Below are 19497 nucleotides of genomic sequence, written 5' to 3' on the forward strand. Positions count from 1 at the left end.
TATTACAGATGAGAAAGTTTTCTCTAAGAATCATCAGCACTGATTATTAAAGGCAACTAGCATGAAGAAAGCAAGTACCATATTGTTTAGCAGCTATCCATTGTATCTGTGCAATATCCATTGTATCTAGCTATCTATGTAATAGATATAATGAATTTATTCAGCTGCTTTTTAAAGTTCTCCAGAACTCCAGTGAAGACGCGAAAGTGTGTAGTAGATGGCTAATATTTATTTCTGAAGAAGGAAAAAAAAAAACCCTGTATAAAACAAAATTTAAAGCATTCTGTAAAAGACCTTCAAACTAAAATGGTTGTTTGCTGTAAAACATAGCAAATAGCCAAAACTAAACCACAAACTCCTGGTTTATAAACATTTGCAGGAAATACTAAAATCCTTCTGTAAAATGGTATCTTGAAACTAGAAGCCTAACATTTTATAACCTGTAATAATCCTGCTTAGATATTTTCTGAAATAGCACTGCACTGCCTCAAAAATATGTAACAAACTCTGAAAAGTATTTTTCTCAAAAGGTTCTTCTAACCCTAAAAACAACATCTGATTCAACAACTTAAATCTTTAAAGGCTTTCTAGTATCTAGTACTGGTGGTGAACTAATTTTTGTGGTGGGCACAGCGGAAGCTCTGGATAGCAGAATATTAATAAGCCCTACATGTAGTGGTAGGCTCTACCAATCCTACCGCTCCAATCAGCCCACAAAGTGACAAAAGACGATTTTGCCATACTGCAGGAATAGTAAACCTAGAAATCTGGCAGAATGTGGTGGCACAGGGCAGGAGATATCGGTGCTCGGGACTACACACAGCAGGCAGCTCCCAATTCCCCACAGAGGCACAGGGATAAAGGGCTTGAGGTGCGACACAAGTCAGTGTTCAGCTTTTGCTCCGCGCTGAGCATTAGTGAGAAGACAGTCAGTATGTTTCAACAGCAAGTATTTCCATGGCAATTCCAGGTACTGATTTGTAGACTGGGAGAGCATAAGCCTTGAATTACTTTAACTGAGAGGGGCCAAAAGGCAAAGAAATCAAAATGCATTTTCTCTTACCTGACTGTAATGTAACTACAGTAAAAATTTAAATTCCCTCCTAGAGCCTTTATCACGACAACTATGCCAGCATAATTGCACTCACAGAGCCTGCTGGCACAGAGGCAGCTTCTGTTGACAAGAGATGCTTTTCTGCTGACATAGTGGTACAACCATTTCAAACGAAGTGTGCTCTTCCCTTTGCGGAGCGGAATTTTCTTTCAATGCGCTGCTGCCTCGACCTATCTGCACTGCCACAGCTGGGCCTGCTCCACTGACTTATGGGAACAGACTCAGATAATTTCCATGTGAGGAGTCACATCTTTCAGTGAAAACATTTCCCTATTTTAAACTTTCTGCAGTTATTTTTAAGCACTCACTAAATGAGATAAATACTAAATACCATAACTTAGATATTGAGGGCATAAACAGCTCAGGCAAAATAGCTTATTCTGTGAATTTAGGATGGAGCTCAAGCTTAAGGATACTTATTTTCTTTAAGTGTAGTACAACTTCTGAAGTTCTTCTAAAAAGCTTCATAAAAATAATTATTTTTCAACAAATCTGTGAACTAAAAAAGCATTACATCCATTTCAGAAAATGAAAATGGTTAAGTAACAAAAGACACCGATGAGCAGAAGAGACTGTCCACTTGAACATCAAGTGGGCTGCTTTCCCAAGCCTCGTTTGCAATTTACTACTCTAGTTAAAAAGATAAAAAGTTGAACTTTACCTCCTCTTATGGAAGTTGTTTTTTCCTTCTTTTTAAATTTAAAATGTAAGAAACCAGGCATCTACCAGAAAACATTCCGAGTATTTTGCTACCCTGACATTTTAAGCAGTCATTAACAGTTGTGTACCTTAAAAAGACTATGAAAGGTAAAAGCTGAAATACCAGCATAAATATCAGTACACTTAAAAAGTATCAATGAATACCAATGAATATTCAATATCATTGTATGAATATGGCTTTTCCAGTCATGTGCTGCAAGAAGGTCTACAGCAGTAACATCTTGGATCAATTTTCTGTTTTTGCTGCGTTAGCTTGAGTACAAAAAGGGGATAGTGAAAGTTGCTAATCTTTGGGAACCTCTTCTGAATATAACTAATGACACATAAGCAGAAGAGCCCACTAAAAATGCACTGGGAAATATAGCAGCAAGAGAGCTGAGAAAGCTTCACTTGCCTCAGTGCTTCCGCACTGATCTTTCTAGAGTTCAGTGGAAACATCAGCATTTTTCAATTACCTGCAACATTTGGTCCTTACAAACGTAAGTCATGTAGACATCACATTATACAGATTTTGTTCCTAGGCATTAGACTTGGTGCAGGGAACGAGCACGTGGGGAGAGAAACAGCCTCGCTAAGCACACAGATGAAATCTGACATATATAGGAAGTCTATTTACAACAGGAATTCTTTTAATATATCTATTATTTTTCCTTAGAAATAATATCCCATGCTTCAGGGAAGCAGATTTTTTTTTTTTTTAATATTTGTTACATTTGAAGAAAAGAATGTACTTTAAGAATCCTAACTAGGAATCAGTGGTCAACCACAACGAGCTACGATATTAAGGCTAGCACATATCCTTTTTGGTAACAACATCAACATGGCAGAGTGTTCAAAATGGTATTTATAACATTAAAAGTTGGGTTTTTTTTAAAAAAAAAAAAAGTTTAATTTTGAAGTTTAAGATTATTATCTCTTATGGAAACAAAGCTGTTCTTCTGAAGTCAGAATTCTGGAAACTTGAAAGCCTGCATCCAGATTGATGAACTAGTACTACTGAGAAAAATATATTATTTTTAGATATGGTGATTGGGTGTTGGTGAGCAAGCAATCTTTGCTGCAGTATTTTTAAAAAACAGCTCTCCTTAGCTGTCACTCCAACTCTCTTGGGGAGGTTAGTATCACCACAGAAGAGCTTGAAGAAGGGAATGGATGCCTACATTTCTTCTGTTCAATACAATCATTCAGTGTTTAATGCAAACCCATCTCCACTGACATGTTTGCATGGACTCTTGCTGAAGCAGCTCAGGTACAGGCACATGCACCGTTCCATCAGTGCAGATGTGAGGGCCGTTAACTGCTGAAGCTGTAAAAGTGCGAGTCAGCTGAATTTACTGCTCAGAGCAATCGCACAAATTTGAAAGCTGACATATTAAAAGACAAAGAAATAACCTTTTAAGCTTTTTTTAAAAAATGGTTATGCATTGCTTAGTGAAGTTTAATCTAAGAGATTATGTAATCTTTACTTACTATATTAAAGACAAGGAAGTACATTCAAAATTTCAAAAAATGTATTTTTAGCTAATATTCACACACGCTAAAGACAAATCTTACCTGGTGGAGTTCTGCCTTCTATTTTCTATTTTCATTAAAATTTGTACATCTGACCGAGGAGACATTGTATAGATTTTTAATCTGAAAAACAAAAACAAAAACCAACAGACCTTAAGAAGCAGTTGTTTACTTCAGGCTTTTTCTTATTACCACCAAGAGATAAATAGCTTTTGCATGTCAAGAATCAAAAGAATATATTTGCCCATAAAGATAATCATTTGCCACATGCTAAAGATCTGCTATAAATTAGAGCTGTGATAGCTAGTATGCTTTTCTACTTCTTCCACAGAAAAGGTTCACTGCCACCACTGCAGCTAATTCTGGTAACTTTTTTTAAAAATTTCACTTGCTTTATTTGACCTTATGCCAAGAATCAGTTTGTTAAACTTCTGCTTTAAATTTGGTGCCTATACAAAAGGTTCATCAGTGAATGTTAGAATGGTTTTTATCCCAGGAATTAAGGATACAACACTTCTAGGAATTCAGCTCTACATACTGAAACTGCAGTGAGTTTAACTGATCTCTTCAGAACCACTCTGTTCTTTTACTAGTGAATTAGACAAACACAAACGAGGCAAAAAAAAAAAAAAAAGTTATTCAAATACATACCTTTGACAAACTACAGGATCTGACTCCACTGGATCAATATAGGGCTTAACGATATCGGTGAGTATTTTATCCTCTGGCACCCTTTCACCAAAAATAAAAGTCAAATACGTAAGACATGGTTCATCATGGACACAAAAAGCTGTTATCAGAGTCATATGGAGGAAGCAATTATTAGCCCGCTACAGTGGCACAATAAAGTAGCTTTTGGGAGAATTTTAAGTGTGTATCAATACAGCACAGTATTTGACAGCTCTGCCTCAATTTCAACACTGGGACTTCATTAGCATCCAAAGGGAGTGAACAGATGCATATCTCTCTTTCTAACCCTGCAGCAAACATGTTGTTCCTACAGCCCTAACAGCAGACAGGGCATACTTCTCATTCCCCTTCAGGGTAGGAAAACTTATGATGAGGAAAAAAAGAGGAAAGATTTATTAATAGAAGCTTATTTTTTGTAAAATGGGCTTGTTGGATTTCTAACAAAGGGAACAATGAACCATATCCTATATGAAGGCCAGTTTCAGTGAAATAGTGGAGAGAGGAGGGAAATCTTGCTGAACACCTGCTCTACAAGAACAAAGTATGTTAGATGTGTATAGAATATGACCATCATGTATATACAAGCTGCTCTATTTACATAAGACTAGCAATCAAATGTTTTGTAAAGTTACTCAATTTGAAAATAAATTTTATCTGGCTTTCAAGTAGAAAAGGACAATTGAACTTCAAATAATTTATTTAAACTTAAATGCTTCTTTAATAAAGACAGAAATATTTGAATTTACCTTGTATGAAAGAAATAGTTGAAAATACATCAAAATACTTTTTAGTTTAATTCTAGCAGACTAATTTACACTTTATAAAATTCTGTTTTTCAAGCTCTATACCTTTTTAACGTGTATTCAGCTTGACAGTGGGGAAACACAAGTTTCAAATGCCAGTAAAACTTTTGCTCCCTGAAAAGAAAAAGAAATTAATGCTCTTAATGCCATAGTAATATTAGCTGGTAACAATTATTTGTGTTTTTTTTTCCACGACACAGCTTACTAGCCTATGACATAGATGGAAAAGACAATATATAGTGTGAAATTTTGAATGGCATTTTCAGAGTAAAAGAGGCAGGCAGAGAACCTGTAAGAAGCACCGTGAAAGCTTCCAACTTCTGCCGAGTTTGGTGTCCTCAGAAGGTGAAAAAAGCTCTTCCTTACAAATGTAGGCAAGATACCACTAATCAACTGATCAACAACATTTCACCTTTAAACAGAAAGAATCTTCCAGCTGAGTTGCTATGTGCATAGACGTCCTTTAATTTGAGAAAAGGAAAATGATTTTTGGCATATCACCTGGACAGGTTGCCAACCCACTGCATCGATAACCAGAGGTCCCTGCCAAGGCCGGGCTCTACACAGAATAAGAGACTAGTCTTTTGAGGCAGTGATCATCTAAATAGGAAACGTATGTGTGTGTGTGGCCAGGGAGCTAAATTTTTGCATGACGAGGACAATAGAAGTTAGAGACGCTCAATGTTTTACACAAAGTTTACACAGAAAGGTTGTGGTAGAGACAAAAAAAACAATTGATTTCATGTTCATTGGTTGTACAGCAATCTTCTCCTTCCAGCTAGCATAATTAATACCTCAGAATCAATGCCTCAGAATAAAAACTACTAAAATGTGGTTTATTAGTGCAATCCCACGTTAGGAAAGGCTGTATTGCCTGGAGGATAGTTTTCTAGATCAGGAAACTTCTCCCTGGCTTTGTTACTTGTCTGCAAAAAAGCTGCTGAAGTCACTGTTGACTGATTGAGGACAAAATACTTTTCTCCTCATTGCTTCAATTTCCCCCAATCTGTAAGTGAATATAACAATCTCTTTCTAAAAACAAAAGAAAAAGCACAATCTAACAGGAAAGTGCATGGCAATCTGCTCTGGTTCAGAATTTTACATCATGATTGACAGTAAAGACCGGGGAAAGGCAGAAAGAACTAATACTATTTAAAAAGTAGAGGTTAGACATCTGTCTGAAGTGTGGGAACTTATTATGGTAACATTTTTCACTACTTAAGACTGATGAATCATTATATCCAAGATAATCAGCATCAGTTTTGCAAAGGTCTTGATACTACAATTAAAAATAAAATGCTGTTGTTCCAACACGCTGTTTAATTTGCTTATCAGGCAGATGAAACATTATCCAGCAGGGGCCAGCTGGCTACAGAGGAAAGTGTACGTGCATCCAGTAGCACATACTAAAAAACAGTAGAAAACAAATTGGTTGCTCTGTTCAATTAACTATGATACTACTTTTTAAATGCAAACAATTTACAAAGTGCACTAGTTGCTTCACAAAAAATTCAGACTAAAATTAGATATCCTGGCTCCAGATTTCACTGACTTCATTTTCCATTATGGCTCACTAGGGTAGTATTTCCTTCAAATATAATTGACATGTACTATGTTCATTTTCTGCATGAAAAGGCTTGAGGAAGTCATCTGAAGTTGAGTAACAGCTCAGCGCTTGAAGTGTACCATGCTGTTAAGCTGCCATGGAATGCTTCTCCATGGTTTTCTTGAATACCAAAGCACTGACTATAAAACTATCAAACAGCATAGATCTGGATGAGGCACAGCACATCCTCAATGTCATTAAAAGTAGTATCACAGCCTATCCCTGCATTGCTTGGCTTCACATCCTATTTTGGCTACTTGAAAAGCATGGAAGCCAATCAGAGGGAGAAAGAGAAGCCAAAGACCTCTTCTCCCACATCAGATGTAGCTACAGATTATGTCCTGAACTGAACAAACTGTTCTGCAACTACTGGTCTTCTAAAACAAAGTATCTATCTCCCTTTCATTTCTCCTAAAACTTCCCCCCAAAATTATTTTCTATAATCAATTTCACTTTTCCTCACCAGTAGAGACTTGCAGAGCTACACATAAGTAACTTTTTATTTTTTGACAGTAACAACTGGAAGTATTTCTGATGCTACAAATGTAGCAGGAATATATGCAGTGGCTGCTAACTTCTGCTAATGCTCTGAAGAACTGTGATGATTCTCATCATCTTTTACAGTTAATGCAATACCTAGGAAGATGCTCCAAGTACTGTGAGTGTTGCAGTACAGCTGCTAGGAAGCAAAGGAGAGAGCTACAAAGGATTTAGGAACCTGAAGATGCAGATAAATGCCTTGAAGGATTTTTAGAAGGGTCTATTACTGTGTATTTCTCAAAACATTTATGAAGTATCACTCAAAGCATAACTCTCTGATCTAGGTTTCCTTTGAACAGTTGAATTTTGCCTAGATTGCTGCAGAAGGCCTTATATCTCTATGTATACTTTTTTATAAGGAAATTGACTCAAAGTTCTAAATTTATCACATCATAAGACACCAACCGCAATTATGGTTCTCCAGAAATACTTAGTGTCAGCTCCTGAAAGACAGTGATTCACTGAGCATTTTGCTTCTGTTTAGCAACTAACACTCTAAGATGTTTAAGAAAGAGTACATGGGATCATCTTACGTCAAAGCACAAGTACTGTACTTCTTGTGTTATTTTGAATTGATACAGGAAGAAGAGGAAATAAAGAAGTTTAATGAAGGACCATTATCCTCTAACTTTGATAATACCCAGTACTCTCACCTGGCTCATTAAAGTTTACTTTAAGTACAGGGCAATCAGTATCTGCTCCTTTGGATAATAATGCCTTTCTTAACTTTCTTAAGCAATGAAGATTCAGTCCAAATAACTGACTAGATTTTCTTGTGAAAACAAGGAAAGCCTAATTAATATAAGAGAACATGGATTGGTTTGACTTCATTAACAAAAAAAAAAAAAAAAAAAAAGCCCACGTTCATAACACCAAATCAACTTTTCAGCTTCTAACAATTCTAACAACAGCATGCAAAATATGATGCTTCCATTTAGTCGAAGCTTCACTGAACCAACCCCTAACTGAAATTTGATGTATAAACAGTAAAACCAAATTACCTCTGCTGAAGGTTGAAGTGTTTCCTAGTTACAGTAAACAGCACGACAATCCATGAAGAAACTGAAGTGCACTTCCTTTGTAACGCATATGGTCTTCTATCAAGGGGCCTCACAACAGCAGTAGATCTTACTAACCATATGTGTTGCAATAATTAAGCACGCTGAGGTTGAACTGAGACCCGCATAAATCAAAGGGACACTGTCAAGGCCGAGTCACCCAAACTGTAGTTATCTTAAAAGATCGAAACTCCTATCCTGTTTAAATTCTGCATGTTTCTGTTGTTTCACTATGAGAGTAAAACATTTCACTTGTTAAAAAAAGTTTCTGCTATAGAACTCAGAAAGTACTTATCTTCAAAAGAGGATGTTCTGAAAAACTACCTATTTATTGAAATGCATAAGGATCCTGCTCTCCCAGATTTAAGTTTAATAGATCTAACAGCATAATGTTAGCCCAAAATACAGCTCAAATAACTCCTGGATAAATTTTAAACATCAGCAACACTTCAAAGAATTATGTTTTATTATTTTAATCTAGTTGAGGATAAAGAGTTGTTTTGGGGTTTTCAAGTGTACCTCAAAGTAACTTCTATAACACTATGATCATTTATATGATGCTACTACTAAATCTCCATATTGTATTTTGTTTTCAGTGTTATATCAAAGAACAGAAATAAAGGGAATGACTCTCTCTTCTCCTACCCATATAATCTGATCAAATATTCTCAAACTGCGGGCATGCCCACTGGTAGGGAGGAGGGCTGTATACTGTTTGTGGGGAGGAGGGATAAGAGAAAGATTTTGGTGCTGTGAATAGAGCGGATATGTAGCCAGGGGGAGACCACTGTGGGTAAATGGAAGGGCCACCTGAGCAGGGCGGCACGGACAGCAGAGCTGAGGGAGATGCTCTGCCCAGTTTCAGCCTTTCATCACTGCAACCACCTCCTGCCAGGGAGCTAGGAGCCCCAGTGCTGCACGCTCCCTCGGCTCTTCTGTTTGCTCTGCTGACTGGAGCTCCTCAGCTGCTGCCCCAACCTGCCACTGCGCCAGCAGTCCATCCCAAGACCGAGACAGCATGCTTCTAGAAGGGGAACTATCACCTGTATTGTGAAATAGGGGCACCGTGGACAAAGTTGGTCGATTCAAAAGGGTAACGGGTGTCACAAAGTCCCATGGGATAAGTGCTGAGTGGCTGGCAATCTATGGTTTGATCAAACCTGAGTTTTGATTCCTCAGGCATCCACATAACAAAAGGCGGCAAAAAAAGCCAACTTAGAAAAAGGTGCTTAGTTTTTGCATAAATCAGTGAATTCAAACAGTCCATTGCCGCATAAATAACAGTATTAACACAAGAGAGGAAACAGGATTGCAACAGCCTGTACTCAGACTGGTTTAAGTAGCTAAGTCTAGCAGCTTAAGCTTTGCAGTGAGCTAGTTCAAAGTTTGTCCAGCTGAAAAGTGTCACTGGAAAAAAAAAAGTGAACTTCCTGCTATATTCAGGTTATATTTCCCTTTTAAAAAAAGAACAAAGGCATATTGTAGCAAGGATTGTTTATTCTACCTGTCTTAAGCAAAAGCTTGGCGTAAACCTGAAAACAGGAAGGAATATGGAGTCCAATGGTACTGCAAATCCTTTATCAGCTAAATCATATAAAAATGCTACTCTGGATGTGTGAAGGGGCACTTTAATCCATTTTCAAGTGATAAGCTTGCATCTATCCTGAGAGCCAAACTCTTCCTTGAATAATCAGCTCAAAACTGCTTACCCTAAGCAGAATAACTTTGATAATGTTTAGCAACAGAAACTACTTGAGGTATTGTCATAAATTGACCGATCCCAGCAATGGCAGAATCTGTTAACATCAAGGAAAGGGATGGGGTATGTTTTGCTGGGCGAACTGTCTCAGGAACCTGTTGTTTAAAAGTGTCATAACTGCTGCTTTTGACCTGTATGAGATGTATCAAACCTCAATGCAATCTATGGAAGCATAGGGATTTTAGAAGCTTAAGAAATAACCTTTTGCAAGGAAGAATTTCTAACATTATCACTGACTAAGCTACTCTGCCTTAAAGGAGGTACAATACAAAATTTCAGCTTTTAGCCTCAATCAATATGCCTTATTCCACTATAGGTTGGGTAGAATACAACAATAATTCAGGATGCGCTTTTTTCTTCCTCCTAGACAAAAGCACATATTACAGTGCATGTTTTACTCTACTTTTAAGCAACTACTTTTTGTAGTAACCACAGCATAGCCTAGAACCACATTTGCAGGAAACAGACAGTTACTTTCCTGTCCTCTTAAGAATGGAAAACATGATCAAAACCTTTATGATGGGATCTGAAAGTCCCTTACAGGCTAACACTTTCAAGAAAGGACTATTATTATTGAGAAAAAAGTAAGGTGTTTTCCCAGGCAGTAAAATACTTCCTTGACTATTTGCCAATAAGTCACCTTCCTTGCCCCATCCTCTTAGGTTTTAAATCTGCTTCTGTTAGAAAAAACAACACGTGAATACGTAATCCGCTCAAAGACTAATTCACTCCCAACACAAGCTCTGTTTCACTATGTACTCTGAAAAGATTTTCTAGAGAACAAAACCCCCAAAACATGCTATGTGAAGGCAAATTTCCATCAGCACAGGATTGTACTATGCCCAGAATCCTATCACGAAGGATCAAAAACTCTCTTCGCCTACTGTGTTTTTCTACCTTCCTCAGCCACTGATCCCAGAGTCCAGGGCACTTTATACCTGCACTGGCTCTTTGAGACTACTCTCTTACCCTATATTCCTAAGGATGTTTGTGTTGTGCCAGGTATCCACAACATTTAGGAGATTTTTCAGGAAAGCTAAATTTGGTTCTAAGCTTGAGATACTGTAGCAGCACAAACCTAGCACAGGATATCTATAGAGGGTAGAGTGTGTAGTCAAGGGAAAAAAAAAAAAAAGCATACAGGTACATAGCCTCTGCTTACTTGACTAGTATCTGCAAGGTTTGGGGCTATCCTCTGGTCTTTCCTGAGGAAAGAAGAGAGCCCCACTTTTGCATAAATTTGGGGTAAGTGGGAAGAAAAAATCCCAGATTTCCTTTCCTTCCCTGAATTTTTCCATGTTTTTTCTCTGGTAGTTAGAACTAGTAAAGTATGAGCTTTAAAAGGTTATGTTTCTAAACCTCTTATACCTTATGTTCTGCCAAGAATAAGGTATCTGCAAAAATGAGAAATCATGCTTTGTCTCAAAAAAGAAGAAATGATATAAGACAGTTTTTCACCTTGCTTGTTAATTTGTCAGAGAGAGACATCTGGTGGCTAGTCACTAAAGCACACTCAGATTTCCTCCTCTAAACTAACAGACAATAGTAGAGAAAAACGTGTCCTGCAGCAGAACTCAACAATCAAAATCATCAGAAAATAACAGGAGGAGCCAGCTAGGATATCTGACACAGCTGATCAGTGTCAGAAAGCATTCAGAGCTGCCCCCAGTACAGAGAGCTGAACTCTGGAGCTGTTCCCTGTCCTAATGAAGTTCTCTAAATATATTTCTCCACAGTGAAAATACTTTAAAATACAGTTTCTGAACATCAAAGAAAATTCACAGGAGTGCGTAAAGAAAAGAACACCTGAAATCATCTTAGCTTTTTTTCCTGAATTCATGCCTGTCTGTGTGCATTTGTCTCTCCAGGCAGTGCCATATGAAATGTTCAGATTCTCCAGTACACTTCAACCCTTGGAACAGCTTGCAACAGAAATAACTGTACTTGGAAGCAGCTGTTTCAAGAATAACAGACTTAAGGACAACCTTTCTCCTCTTTCAGAGAGAGAGATTTTCAGCAACCATTCTTCACCTCCTATCCAAAGCTTGAAAGAAATATTATTATATTGTAGGAACAAAACCATAAAAAAGCACTTTCAGAATGTCAGTTACGAGAAAATGAAAAACATGACATCATTGACCCCTTCCTGCTGCTACAGAATGGTGGTGTTTTTCAAAAATAAAGCATGAATTGTATAAGCTGTCAAATTGAGCCCACAGAGCTTAAAAAATGAAAATCTGAAACAGGAAATACTAAATTTAAATAGCTCTCCAAAAAGTTTGTAGATCTAACAGATTTTGAAAGCATACCAATAGGAATTTAGATCTTCATCATTATGTGTTCAGTGAAAACAAAACATTGTTGATTATAACTAACTGAAGACTTACTTTTTATTGAAGATGGTTGAATTTTCTCTTCTTTTTGTGAATCCAATAGGCAGAGTTCTCAGGTTGATATTATGCCTCCGAGCTCTATTCCTCAAGTAATTTATCTAACAAAAAATAAAATCAACATTTCTTGTATGTGAATAACATAACCAAAAGCTGAAAATTAAAAAGAGAATAATTCTGAAGAGAATTTTGGGGAAGTTACAGAAAGGGCTATATTTAATGTAGTATTTTGTTGTTGTTGTTGTTAAATCATGAATGAAAAAGTTAATAGATGAAACTACCTGAAACATTTTCAAGTGAAGTTTTTCTAAGTTTAAAAACAGCCTGCCTACAAGCTCTTTTTAGTAAAAGCACTTAAGCATACTGTGAAAGCCATGCACAGCCGTTGTGGACATAACACCACCCAAGGAGCTGGTTTTGGGCTACGACCAAGCTAGCAGAAGGGATGTACAAGCACCATCTCATTCATCTATGCTGACAAAATCCAATTTGGAGGTAGCAGTAAGCATATTCTATAAAGGTGCCTACTATCAAATCCTAAAAACTGCTACCTATGTAGCATCTCACCATCTTCCACGCGCGCATTCTTATGACATCCCTGTGATCACGTACACACAGACACAGAGTGACTTCAGCCTAAGCAGAACGCTGGAGCCTTCTCAATCTACTCTGCAGCATGAATTCTCTCCAATTGAGCAGTTTAATGCTACATTTACATGCTTTCAGAGGGCAAGAAAACAACATGGCTCTGATAGCTTTTTTTGACATATTAATGAAATAAAGTATGTCAGAGTAGATTTTTTTTCCTCCCCTTCCTGATCTTGGTCTTCCCAGTTTTGTCACAGGACTTTCACGAAATACCATATATTTTGTGATCTCCTTAATGCTTTAAACAATTGGAAAAGTTTGAGTCAAAATTCCTTCCCATCCATAGCAGGTTGGCTTACTTCCTTGTCCCATTATGAATGAATGATTTATTCGTTGTCTTCATTTGGTACATGTCAAAGCATGTAATAATTTTGGGGCAACAAAAAAATCCCATTGCTCACATGGGGATAGTGTACTTAAAAACCTCAAAGAAACTGTGAAAGTGAAAGGAAACATTCAGGCTTTCTTAACACATACCTACCATTAAGCAGCAAGAATGGCCTTATCAATTATTTTAAGAGCATACAACTTATTCTTCTAAGCAATGGATGTAGCCACCAATACTACTCTTACATAGAAGACTACAGACTTCTTTTGATGTCTAGCTCTAAACATCAGAGTCATCCATACCTTCACAGGAGAGGTATCAATTCTGAAGTCTGGATTGGGACTGACTCAGTGGGAATTCAAGGGAATTCAAAAAAAATTAACCTTATTTCCAACTGACCGAGTTCCTAATATAAAACTTACAAATTTATTTGTTGTAGGCCTATGCACAGAAAGATCTCGTGCGGCAGCATCAGCTGTCCTTCCTACATCTTCCAGGAAACGATAATCTGAAGATAAAAAATAGAAAAAATGTAGTGCTAACCTACTAAAAAGGACGAATTTTAAAAAGCACAAGGCATAGTCTTACCACTTAGAAGGTTCAAGTCAGTAAATTCATTTACAGATACAAATGCTGTTTTATCCCTGATTCCATTACAGCTCAGTGCAAGCTTATGCTTCTTTACACACAACAGACTGAAATGATACAAAAAAAGACCATCTATTAACAAGCCAGGTTCAGCACGAGAGTGAAGAAGGAAAAAAAAAAAACATTTTAATTTAGCTAATAGATACCTGCATGAATATTTCATGCATCGTGGACATCTGTACTTAGCCTCCTCTTCACTACAGGTTTCACATCTGAAAGAAAGAAAACATATCTTTATTAAAAGTGGCATCTTTGTGCCCAATTGGCTTGGGAAGGCTTCTGCTCAACAGCAGCTCTACGATCATTCAGAGATTTCAGAAAAAATTATCTGAAGTGTAAAAGCGGAAAAAGGAAATACCAATACTTTGCATTAGGACAGATGGCAGAGCAATATACCAGCTACGGGGAATATCTCCCAACACTTACAGGGGTCTTGCTGCAAAACACAGCACAGCAGTAGAAAAACATGTTAACCACAGAACTGGGAGCACAGCAAGGCCGCATCAGCTTACGCTTTATGGCCTGCTCTACCAGTGCTTTTCCATGTTGCATCTCAGGTGCAGACTGGCCATTTTCCATCTGCCTGTAGCTGGGAGCATAGATGCCCCCGACTCACACCACAGCCCAAACACTGGATCCCACTTTCGCACAGAAGCAGAAAAGCCAAGATGATATAAATCAGTAAAGTTTCCTCTGGCAGCGAGCAATGCAAAGGCTACAGCTGGGGAGCCTCCTAGTCACAACATTCAAGTTTTTATATTAGGCTAAAATACTTTTTGATTAGGAAGATTTCCTCTACCAACAACCTTCTGCTTTCAAGGTAAGTTGTTATAACTGATATATTTCTACTTTTAGAAAAAGAAATCTTGATACTTTAATGAAAGAATTTATAATTTTTCATTTATGTTAATTCCCACGGGTGTGGCAAGGCGGGGGGAGCCCCAAAAACCTCCCACCGAGGCCGATAACGTTTTTGAGAAGGGCACAAAAACACCGCGGCCACCGCTCGAGGGAAACCGCCGCGCTGCGGGCGCCGCCGGCCGCCCCGGGCACGGCCACGCGCGGCCGCGACGCCCACAGCTCCGGCCGGGGCGGGAGAAACCCCCCACGGCACCGAAACGGGACCGGCAGGAGCCCGGCGGGGAGCGCGGCGGCGCCCCGCGGCGAGGCCGCCGCAGGCCCCGGCCCCGCGCTAGGCCCCGCGGCGCCCGGCCCGGCCCGGCCCGGCGCGGCGCCCGGAAGCCGCCGCCGCCCGGCGCGGAGCGGCGCGGCGCGGCGCGGCGCTGAGGGCCGGCGAGGCGGCGGCCGCCGCGGCCCTACCTGCGCAGGGCCATCTTCCGCTTGCCGGGCGCGCTGCCGGCGCCCGGGCCCTCCATGGCGGCGCGGCGCGGCGCGGCGCCTCCCTCCCGCGGCGCCCTCCCGGCGGCGGCGGCGCCCCCTGGCGGCCGGGCCCGGGCTGCCGGCGGGGAGCGGGGGGCGCGGCCGAGGCTGCCGCCCGCCCCCGCGCCGCCCCCGCGGCCCCTCCGGGCAGGAACGCTGGAGAACGCCGTTTCTCAGCCAAAACTAAAGCAATAAGCGTAGGCGCAGCGCAGCAGCACCCCCGCCCGGGGAACAGGGCGCTCCCGCAGCCCGGGGCGCCGCCCGCCGCGCGGCCTCCCCCTGCCCCGAAACGCCTTACTTGTGAGACAGCCTAAACGGGAACAGTAATCACAGATCTCCTGTCTTCCAGAAATAGTGCAATGACACTAGTAAAAACATCCATAGAGCAGCACCTTTCCTGAAAGATGTCGTGCTTACTAAAATAAATCAATTTATCAGCACAGCTGCTGCACAACCGGACCAGGAGCGTAGGTGAAGTGACGCTGTCAGCAAACAGTGGTCTCAAAAATGCAAAAATCGCAGTAGGACATTCTCTTCAACCATCACCATTCTGCAATCTTGCTTTCTGCTTGATCAAATTTTCTCACAGAGAACAAAACTAATGCTCAAGGTAAGACGTAGAACGGGATGCACGTGCCCGTTACCATGTACATGCTGTCAGCGTTGCAGGATCCCACGGCACCAGGAACGCGCTTTGCCCCTTGGTGCGGGAAGAACCAACACCTAAAAACTACCCTCCAGAGGATGTTCACAGTTGCCGACACTGAACTGTGCAACAAGAAACAAAATAATGTAAAAGACAAATACTTAGTTTTAACGCTCATTTTATTATAATTTGGTAAATGTGGCTTCCTGTGGATCAAGGTGGTAAAACAAGTTGTTTGAACAGTTCCCTGCTCCCCAGTACGGTTTGGCATCATCTTGTCATATACAACTGAGCAGACTTTGGATTGAAAATAGACAGAAGCATATAATTATAAAAGAGTGCTTTTCCTAATGGTAATTTTTTTTTGTTTTGTTTTAAAGGCATTCTAGGCCCAATTTAAGAAAATCAAAACTGTCTAAGATGATTGCAAAAAAAGGCATTTCTAAGTTGATGAAATGATTATAATTTATCAGCAGCCATTCAAAAGACATGCTGTAGTAAAATTTTGAACAAGTTACAAAATATATACACAATGTATCATCTTAAGATGCCTTTGGCATTCAAAAAGTTAACTGTAATACAGAATCTAAAACTCAAAATTACCTTAGGTAGCTCTTCTACAACATTTTTTACAATGGCTAAAAGCTAGCTGTTCCGACTATATGCGTCACATACAATGTCCTGTCGCATATACCACTCCCACAACAGCATACAAAAATATTTTAAACAAGAAATCCACATAAATAATGTTTTAGTTGTAATGAAGTACGTGACCAACAATTTATAATAAGTACCTTCATGACAGAAACGTATCTCGATGTAACCAGCACACAGTCTGAAAGACAAAAGGGGACTCGATCTCTGCTGAGGCCACAAGCACCTTGTATCACGAAGAGCACCGAGGCAACACAGACCGGAAACACAGAGGAGGTAGTGTACCATCTGTTAAGATGTGTGTGTCCACCCAGGACTATAATACAACTTTGTGTTTAAGAAAAGAAGACATATTGTACTGCGGCGTAATTCACTTTTCAAACATAAGCTATTGCACATTTAGGAGCATTAGCCAGCATTGCTCCTCAGTATCGTATGTCTTCAGCTTTCCTCGGGATGTTGCTTGCAGTGCTGTTAAATAGGTTACTAGAACACTAGAGGTCCTGAAGAATTCCGTGTTCAAATACATATAATTCTCAGTTCCAGGAAATTATACAGGAAAGCACCAAACAATATTAAAAAAATTAAATACTTCATCAAAGTTGTAGTTTTTCCTTTCTTTTCCTTTCTTTTCCCGTTTCTCCTTAGGAGGAAGTCTTTCTCTTCCTGAGGTTCTTGAACCAACTCTGTTTGAAATAATTCTTCAGCTTCCCAATGGTAACTGTGTCTGTAACACACTGTTACCTTTGCACCAACCTATGCAACAACTCCATGGTGATGTAAAGAAACAGGACAGAAACCTTAAAGGAAGCACACCAAACCACTCTCTATTAAGTGCTGCTGTCCTGGTTTGAGATGAGAAAGCAGGTGAACCTGAACAACCGGGAGCTGATCAGTGTCCTGAGTGTGAAAAAAGAACTGCGTCTTACGCCAGCTGCCGTCTTGGATCTGCAAGACACACCAGCAGAAGATTAAATTGGTATCGAAGACGAACTTCAAAACACAAAGTAGGCTACGGAGGCAAAGGAACGCACAGAAACTTTTACTCTCCTGCTGGTTCGTAAAGGAATTGTGCAGTTTGACAGAACACCAGCAGCATCGCAGGGCAAAAATGGCATTTCTAAAGCCAGCAGCTTCTCAGCGCGCTCCAGAGCAAGGCTGGAGCAGCTGCAGACACCAGGCAAGACGGCCGGGGAGTGAGGTTTGCCACTTTGCGAGCCCTGCTAGGTTCAAATAGCCTCTTAGATCGCTTGTGAAATTCACCTCTGAATTTAATTACAGGGCTACGGTCAGTTGTAAACTCTGTGAGCATGCAAAAGGCTTCAGCAGGCCCTTGACAAACACTCATGGGGAACGACAGCAGTATTTTTGCCTTGATCTTTGTATTGATTATTCTAAACCTTTAAAAAACTCAGTAGAAAAATTATTTCTTTATAAAAAATTAGAAAGTAACATTATAAACTGTCTGAGGCTGGGAGTGTCTTGATGTTCGCAGTAACTCCTTTCTTATCCAACCATCAAATACAGTGGAGACCACTGAAAAGCGAAACCCCTGCAGGGAAGGATGTGTGAGATCCTGCAGGAAATCTGTACAGCACATAACTTCCTGCAGAAAGAGAGAAAGACCTCACAGAATCTCACAGAAAAATGGTATTTTTCAATAGCCATCACTGTATGTCTTATTTTTCCTCAGGAACAAAACCAGCCCTGAATAAAGGTTGGGAGGTGGCGAGAAGGGTCTTCAGCAACCATACCTTAGCTGCCTGACACAGGTAGAGCCTCTCCTTAGTGCACAGTAATAAGTGAAGGAAGCAAAACAGCTTCCGAGTGCCTCAGTAAATCCACTTTCTGTCTTAAGATTAAAAATCTCACCTGATACCTTTGTATCAATATGGGATCAAATTGTACTCTCTCATACCTTCTGTCACTGCAAATAACAACAGAGCTATAAAATACTGGAAGCGTAAGGTGCTTGACTGCTGTTTTTGGTAGTGTTTTACCAAAATGTCTCCTATCTTGATTATGATAGTAAACTAATAACCATTAGAAAGGTAATCAGCTCTTCCGATTTTTACTAAATCCAAAATATGACTTAATATTTTAATTAGCCAAAGAGTCAGTTTCCAAATAAAATCAGATTCTTTTATTAAGCAATCAAACAGTTGACTTAGAGTCAATGAATTTAGTGACATTCAGTTGCCAAAAAAATGACGTTCAGTCTGTCTAACCTAAGACTTTGTATTCGATAACCTCAGCAGAACTCCTGTAGAAAACTGATTTTTCATTCTGAGAGAAACTGTTTCCTGGAGGATCTCCTTAGATCTCTCCAGCACCTTCGTAGTGTCTGAAACTACAAGGAACCCAATGCTAACAGCAAGTACAGATACTCTACATTACTGTAATTGCTTTTGCATTTGGATAGATGTTGAATTTAGTATCAAAGGGTTGGCACATAGAGACATATGCAGAACAACATAAGTAGTAAGCTTCAAGGCAAGAAAGTGTAAATGACCATTACAATACTAAGAAAAATTAAATATTCTCAAAGCTTATTTACTTGCAGAATGTTGATAATGTCTAAGCACTGACTCCATTATAGGTTTAATAATGCTAAAAAGTATTTACCATGCATTCGTCCATAAGCACCTTCGGTTCAAGTAGCGTATTTGCTTTAAATATTTGACCATTCCATCCCTTGAAGCTAACAGATGTTTTCTGGCCGCCTGCCTTATTTAATCCCCACATTGGTGTGTTCAGACAGTGAATTGTGATGCTGTGCGTTGCTTCTGAGCTCAGTAAATGGAGGAAGTTCATCTGCACTTTTCCAACGCCAAACTCCAGCTAAGTTCCAAAAGAAAAGCACTGTCAGACTTGCAGCTGGACTGTGCTGACTGGCCACATCAGCACGGAGGGACATGCAGATATATGTACAGTGCTTAGGCATAGCAGCATGGACACACGTTTATACGCTGGGATCAATGCCAAAGAGCCTGGTTTGTTT

At 39.7% G+C, this 19497-nt stretch overlaps 2 protein-coding genes across 2 annotated transcripts in view; both read right to left on the reverse strand.

Moving 5' to 3' along the window:
• ZNHIT6 (zinc finger HIT-type containing 6) overlaps positions 1–15223 on the reverse strand; it is a 32299-nt gene extending 17076 nt beyond the window's left edge. The window contains exons 1-8 of the mRNA XM_062581549.1: positions 15137–15223; positions 13963–14028; positions 13757–13863; positions 13591–13676; positions 12190–12293; positions 4885–4953; positions 3998–4078; positions 3389–3469 (exon numbers count right to left, since the gene is read on the reverse strand). Coding sequence (XP_062437533.1) covers positions 3389–3469; positions 3998–4078; positions 4885–4953; positions 12190–12293; positions 13591–13676; positions 13757–13863; positions 13963–14028; positions 15137–15192 — 650 coding nt within the window. The 5' untranslated portion in view covers positions 15193–15223. The remainder of the gene's footprint in view (positions 1–3388; positions 3470–3997; positions 4079–4884; positions 4954–12189; positions 12294–13590; positions 13677–13756; positions 13864–13962; positions 14029–15136) is intronic.
• A 2074-nt stretch (positions 15224–17297) lies between these two features.
• The window catches only part of COL24A1 (collagen type XXIV alpha 1 chain), a 146641-nt gene continuing 144441 nt past the window's right edge, over positions 17298–19497 (reverse strand). The window contains exons 59-60 of the mRNA XM_062581626.1: positions 19122–19337; positions 17298–17444 (exon numbers count right to left, since the gene is read on the reverse strand). Of these exons, the coding sequence (XP_062437610.1) occupies positions 17298–17444; positions 19122–19337 (363 nt within the window). The remainder of the gene's footprint in view (positions 17445–19121; positions 19338–19497) is intronic.

This window comes from Rhea pennata, chromosome 8, assembly GCF_028389875.1.
Source record: "Rhea pennata isolate bPtePen1 chromosome 8, bPtePen1.pri, whole genome shotgun sequence".
Taxonomy (NCBI): Eukaryota; Metazoa; Chordata; class Aves; order Rheiformes; family Rheidae; genus Rhea; species Rhea pennata.